At 37.0% G+C, this 6909-nt stretch overlaps 1 protein-coding gene across 1 annotated transcript; it reads left to right on the top strand.

The window, feature by feature from the left end:
• Positions 1-1751: 1751 nt before the first annotated feature.
• LOC103942590 (probably inactive leucine-rich repeat receptor-like protein kinase At5g06940) lies at positions 1752-5343 on the top strand. The gene is made up of 3 exons (XM_009352772.3): positions 1752-2418; positions 2719-4467; positions 4752-5343. Exons 1-3 carry the CDS (start codon positions 1872-1874, stop codon positions 5108-5110), a joined length of 2655 nt encoding a protein of 884 aa, XP_009351047.2. The 5' UTR covers positions 1752-1871; the 3' UTR covers positions 5111-5343.
• The last annotated feature ends 1566 nt before the right edge of the window (positions 5344-6909 follow it).

Below are 6909 nucleotides of genomic sequence, written 5' to 3'. Positions count from 1 at the left end.
CAGTTTTATTTACCTCATATACCCTTCAAAGTATACAGCAAGAAGAAGCTCCAATATTTGGATTGGACAGTTCACAACTTCACATCACACTTTACATTCCTGTTTTTTTGGTTACTATTTACTGAAAATACTATTTACAGAGAAACAACTTACCTACACCTGTTCATATCGCTTCAAAACTAAAACAGAAACTCGAGCTACTATTTATGAGTATGAGATTTTCCGATATCATTTTGAACGCATATATCAGTTTATGTAAGTTTTTTTTCTAGTTACACTAGAAAAAGGTAAAATGCATGCGATAATGAATGAAGATTTCCATTCCAACAAGGGTTTCTGTGTGGTTGGTGGAAGGTCAAATCTTGTCCTCATTGTGTATTATATAATATATGTTTCTTAGGATTCTTTTCATCTACTGATAATTTTTTAAAGGAAAAAAGAAACACAGAAAATAGAGGTGGAGGTGGTGCTGAGATTGAAGACAGCATTTTCTTGCTAAATTTCAACTTTACAAATTATTAAAACGTTCTAGCTTTTTGAGCTTTTCTGTGTTAGAAATTTTGAATATTACAATAACTATTACCCGTGACTGCAATGCAGTTAAAAAAAAAAAAAAAAAAAAAAAAAAAAGGACTGCAATGCAGAAATTAATTAAAATCTCAGTCTTAAGTTTGATGTGGTCATGATTAATCTTTTTTTAGCTTAATTTGGTAGCTGATTTCTATTGTAATGCTAATTTCACCGGTTGTAGTTAAACTCTATGAGATGTGGCAAATTAATTAAAAGTTGCTACAACACAGCATAGAAGATGATGTGTGAGAAAGTGTAGGATTAGAGAAGGGGATGCTGTCCCATTGAAGTTTTTTCGTGGTTACAAGATATGAGTAGCACAAACCTGAATAATTGTGAGCTATGAAATTAATCTTGAACGACTTTTCTGTATCAGTATAGAAAATACATGATGTTAAAAAGAATCATAAATTATTGAGTTATCACAACATATGTATTTATTTGTAGTCCAAATAAGTGGATACATATATTTGTGTGAAAAGTAATAACTCCTGTATATTTGACTAAAAAGAAAAAAAATTAAAAAGCATTTGTTTTGCGCAGTGCTGAATATGCAGGGGCAATTTTCAACAAGATATGCTTGCTGATGATAATAATGTTAACAATGGCCCATAAACATGGTATATATTATATTCTGGAATTAAGTAAAGGAGGGCCGATTATCTGCCTTCTGGTTTTGGATGCCTTTCTAATTATTTTTTATTTGTGCAGTCACTGTTTAGTCATATTAATATTTTATATTCTTATTATTTTTATAAAAAAAATTAATATAAAATATTAACGTGACTTAACCATGACCGTACAAAATAGAAAAGGATTAGAAAGACATCCAAACAGGAGAGCGAACAATCTGCATCTTAAGTAAATTTCCATTTTTTTTTCTTGTACATGTTAGTTGGACTGCTCATTCAGTTTCGGATCAAGGGGTACAAAAAGGGATGTGATATTCACACACTATTTTTTACTTCTTATACACGTTTTTAATTTTTGGCCGTTGGATCGAATGAATTGAAGAATATCAACAAACAGAAATTAACAAAGGATGTGTGAGAAGTAAAAAAAGATGTGGATAGCACATCCTACAAAAATATATATTAGTTTAATGGAATTTTAAATGAATGCACTGTTTGTACCTCAACTTTGTGCAATCGTCAAAAGTTCCGATGTTATATCTTTTTGCTGATATGCCCTTTATCCCATCATACAAACCCAGCAAATCCTCAACTCCTCTCACTTCTGACTCACGCTCTCTCTCCCCACTTCACTGATAGCTCTCTTTCTGATTTCTTCCTTCTCCTCCAATGGCTACTTCCTGCAAACATCCTTTACTTCTCTCTCTAATAATCTCCACATTTTTCCTTCTCACTTCAGCATTATTATCAGAACCAGACATTCTTCTCACCTTCAAGGCCTCCATTAAAGATCCCCAAAACTCACTCTCAACCTGGTCCAACAACTCGGGCACCCACCACTGCCAATGGCCTGGAATCACCTGCACTGCCACCACCACCACCACACTCTCCGTCACCTCCCTCAACCTCCAAAGCTTCAATCTTTCAGGTGACATCTCACCCGCAATCTGTGGGCTCCCTTATCTGTCAGAGCTCAACCTTGCAGACAACTTCTTCAACCAGCCCATCCCTCTCCACCTCTCTCAGTGCACTTCTCTGGAGACTTTGAATCTCAGCAACAATTTAATCTGGGGTACAATCTTGAACCAGATTTCTCAGTTTGGTAACTTGAAAGTTCTCGACTTGAGCAAAAACCGTGTTGAAGGAAACATCCCACAAGCCATTGGTGCACTCCACAGCCTGCAGGTTCTCAACTTGGGAAGCAACTTGCTTACAGGTAGGGTATTTCGTTTGCGGTCACCAAGTATTTTCGATATTAGGATTAAGTCAATCAACATTATATGCTTTCGATATTTGATCTTAGTTGGAAAGCAACTTGCTTTCAAGTAGAGTATTTCGTTTGAGGTTAAAAAAAATTTGCTATTAGAATTAAATCAATCAATATATATTTTTGCTTTGGATATTGACCTTAATTGAAGAGGAAATTTTTTTCTGTTGACTATGTTAATTAGAAAATAAAGTGTCATGACGGAATATGAAATTATTTATTGATCAAAACGGAATTTTGTATTTTCAGGTAGTGTGCCCTCTATTTTTGCGAATTTGACTGAGCTAGTTGTTCTTGATCTGTCTCAAAATACATACTTGGTGAGTGAGATTCCTACCGACATTGGGAAGCTTGTGAAGCTTGAGAAGTTGTTCTTGCAAAGCTCTGGTTTTCATGGTGTAATTCCTAATTCCTTGGTGGGTTTACAAAGTTTGAGTGCTTTGGACTTTTCCCAAAATAACTTAACTGGTAGGGTTCCTCAGATACTAGGGTTTTCTCTCAAAAACTTGGTGTCCTTTGATGTTTCAGAGAATAGGCTTTCTGGGTTTTTCCCAAATGGCATCTGTAACGGAAAATACCTTATATACCTCAGCCTTCACACAAATGTGTTCAATGGTACAATACCTAACTCCATTAGTGAATGCTCAAGGCTTGAGGTGTTTGAAGTTCAAAACAATTTGTTTTCTGGGGATTTCCCAGTTGGGCTTTGGTCATTGCCCAAAATTAAGCTCTTAAGAGCTGAGAATAATCGGTTTTCGGGAGAAATACCTGATTCAGTATCAATGGCTGGTCAGTTGGAGCAGGTTCAAATAGATAACAACAGCTTCACTAGCAAAATTCCTCATGGTCTTGGGTTAGTCAAGAGTTTATATAGATTCTCTGCTTCACTTAATGGTTTATATGGTGAACTCCCAACAAACTTCTGTGACTCCCCTGTTATGAGTATAGTGAATCTCTCCCACAATGCGCTCTCGGGTCAAATTCCTGAGGTTAAGAAATGCAGGAAGCTAGTGTCCTTGTCTTTGGCAGACAACAATCTTAGTGGGAGTATCCCTGAATCTCTTGGTGAATTACCAGTGCTAACTTACCTTGATCTTTCTGACAATAAGCTAACCGGTCCCCTTCCACAGGCGCTTCAGAACTTGAAGCTTGCACTCTTCAATGTTTCCTTTAATCAGCTATCTGGTAGAGTCCCCTACTCTCTTATCGCAGGCCTCCCAGCTTCATTTCTTCAAGGAAATCCTGACCTTTGCGGTCCAGGATTACTCGACTCTTGTTCTGATGACCAGCCAAGACGCCATTCTTCTGATCTTACAACATTGACAAGTGCCTTGATATCTTTAGCTTTTGCTGTTGGAACTCTGATTATTGCTGGTGGGTTTATTTTTTATCATCGATATTATAAGCAGCGAGCTCAAGTCGGCCTTTGGCGTTCGGTGTTCTTTTATCCTCTCAGAGTCACTGAGCATGACTTGATGATGGGAATGGATGAGAAATCTGCTGCAGGGTGTGGTGGGGTGTTTGGTAGAGTTTACATTGTAAGTTTACCAAGTGGTGAACTTGTTGCTGTGAAGAAGCTTGTGAATTTCGGGATCCAGTCTTCGAAAACTTTGAAGGCTGAGATCAAGACCTTGGCCAAGATAAGGCATAAGAACATTGTAAAAGTTCTGGGATTCTGCTATTCTGATGATTCAATATTTCTGATATATGAGTTCCAACAGAAAGGGAGCTTGGGGGACTTGATCTGCAGACCTGATTTTAATTTGCAGTGGAGTGTTAGATTGAGAATTGCCATTGGCATTGCACAAGGACTGGCATACCTTCACAAGGATTATGTTCCTCATTTGCTTCATAGAAATCTCAAGTCAAACAATATCCTTCTGGATGCAGAGTTTGAACCAAAGCTCACAGATTTTGCTCTCGACAGAATTGTGGGAGAAGCTGCCTTTCAATCAACCTTGGCTTCGGAATCTGCTTTATCCTGTTACAATGCGCCAGGTAAGAGAATTGCGAACTGAAACGAATTTTTGCATGCAGTTTGTTGCTGCATATTTATCCTCGTACTAATGTTTTCGCTGGAACTATTGCTAGCTACTCTTCTGCATCTTATGTTGCATAGATATGTGTCTTAGATTAACATCATATATGTGGTCTTTGAATATTTTCTTGATCATTGAATTATTCTGATGGTAATCAAAACTTGACAAAGACTGGTGACATGCTGACATGTTGCTACCGAAAGATTTGTTCACTCTCTTATGACATATATTTGTTGATTGCAGAATGCAAGTACAGTAAGAAAGCAACTGAACAAATGGATGTTTACAGCTACGGTGTTGTACTATTGGAGCTAGTGACAGGCCGGCCAGCTGAGCAAGCGGAGCCATCCGAGTCTCTTGACATTGTAAAGTGGGTGCGACGGAAGGTCAACATTACAAATGGCGCTGTCCAAGTTCTCGATCCCAAAATAAAAAATTCTTCCCATCAAGAGATACTAGGAGCTTTAGAAATCGCTCTCTGTTGCACTTCTGTGATGCCGGAGAAAAGACCTTCGATGTCTGAAGTCGTGAGATCACTTCAGTCCCTGGACTTGAGGACCCACGGGGCAGTTATCGACTTTTCTTCCTTTGAGGAACATTGAGCTTCGCTGCTTCAGTCTGAACATTGAGTTACAATTGCTGCAATTTTTAGTTGCTTTGTATGTAAATTAAATTAAACTTCACGGATTCACTTGTGATGGGGGAAAAAAGATAGGGTTGGGCATGGTTTTTTGTGTCTGTTGTTCAACAGAAGATGATTTGGGATTTGGGATTTGGTTAACAGTAAAGGGATTTTTACAGTATAATATGAATGCCATAAATATGTGTTCTGGTTTGAGAGAGGCTTGAGTTTTGTTGTAGATGGTAACCAAATCCAACCCTTGGACAAATTAAAGATGGGTTCCTAATTCTATGGACTATCATGGATTGTTAATTACACTCCATTAAACCAAACCTTCAATAATCCAGTTAAGTGTTATCCGCGGGCCATTTTCTCCTCGTGCACATCCATGTTCATTTTTATTTTTGACATTTGAACACCACTTGCTATTCTAAGTTCACCACAATTTCTATGTACACACAGCTGAAAATATGATTTTCAACTTTTTTTTTTTCCCTAAGAATACCACATTTATTTCCAAACTACCCTAAACACCACAACACACTGCACCCACCAACTCGCACGACCAACACCACCCCCACCACACCTCATACAACGCGGCCACTATTACCAACAATGGATCGCTGATTGCCATGACACATTCCTAATTAGCTAATAGCATCCACGTATAGCGGCTAGAGATTCATTATGTCGTAAAGGATAATGCTAGGAAGATCAGATTTGTAAATCAAATGATGTATCACTAATAAGAAATAAACACGTTAATCGACACTTACTTAACAATCCAATCATCAATAACCACATTATTTAGTTTACACAATTTGATTTAAAATTTTGATCTTCCTAGCATTAACAAAATCTAAATAAGCAAATTGCAATTTGCATTCTCTCCCTCGCCTCACCTATCTCTCTCTCTCTCTCTCTCGTTTCTACCTTCTTCATAATCTTTTCCTTTTTTTGTTTTTATTTTTTGTGAATAGGACTGTCTTTTAGCTAAATCTGAATAAGAAGCTACCACCATTATGTCACCATTTTTAGACAGTGACACTATTTAAAAAAAAAAAATTACAAAATTGTTCTTTAAAAAAAAAACAAACAATTAAGCGTTTTCATGAAGAAAACTTTATGAAAAATAATATAAGATGTGTGTGTGTGTGTGTGTGTGTGTGAGGAGGGAGGAAATGGATGGGAGGAAAGAAGAGAGAGAAAGAAAAAGAGACGGGGGGAGGCCGAGTGGAAAAGGAGAGGGAAGATAGAGATGGACGAGATGAGAGAAGAGAGAGGAGAGAGGAGAGAGAGAAAGAGGGGGTGAGACTGGGTGGAAGAGGATAGAGGGGAGAGAGAAAAAAAAAGAAGAGATGGATGGGAGGAGACGGGAGGGAGAGAGAGGGGATGGGGCCATGAGAAAGGTAGAGAGAAGAAAATGACGATCTTAGAACATTTCCAAAGGCATCATTGTATTTTCGAACCGAAATACTAATTTCTATGTGGTATAACATAGAATGGCAATAAGGAAAATTGTTATCAAATTTGACAGTAGCTTCAAATCTATTTTTAGTAATTAATAAATGTTTTTCATAATTTTTATTCTTATTTTTTGTTTTAAAAATACTAATTAAAATTATAAAAGTAAATAATGTAATAAATAATAGTTTAAATTTGACATATCGGTTTGAGAACATTTTTTTTTTTTCTAAAGTCAATGTGCCACATAAGACTTCAAATTTAAATTTTATGTCTAAAATTTGATATCTCCTTTAAAGATGTTCTTATTGGGTC

Source organism: the organism of the source record quoted next, unplaced genomic scaffold, assembly GCF_019419815.1.
Source record: "Pyrus x bretschneideri cultivar Hongxiangsu unplaced genomic scaffold, Pyrus_bretschneideri_v1 Contig9, whole genome shotgun sequence".
In the NCBI taxonomy this organism is placed as follows: domain Eukaryota; kingdom Viridiplantae; phylum Streptophyta; class Magnoliopsida; order Rosales; family Rosaceae; genus Pyrus; species Pyrus x bretschneideri.
Note: the sequence above shows the minus strand (reverse complement) of the source record. Positions and strands in the feature narration are given on the sequence as shown.

Excerpts from the sequence above, each read along its gene's own strand:
- LOC103942590 (XM_009352772.3), top strand. The coding sequence starts at position 1,872 with ATGGCTACTTCCTGCAAACATCCTTTACTTCTCTCTCTAATAATCTCC. Across the intron at positions 2,419-2,718 it reads GGGAAGCAACTTGCTTACAG|GTAGTGTGCCCTCTATTTTT; the intron begins GTAGGGTATTTC and ends TTGTATTTTCAG. Across the intron at positions 4,468-4,751 it reads ATCCTGTTACAATGCGCCAG|AATGCAAGTACAGTAAGAAA; the intron begins GTAAGAGAATTG and ends TGTTGATTGCAG.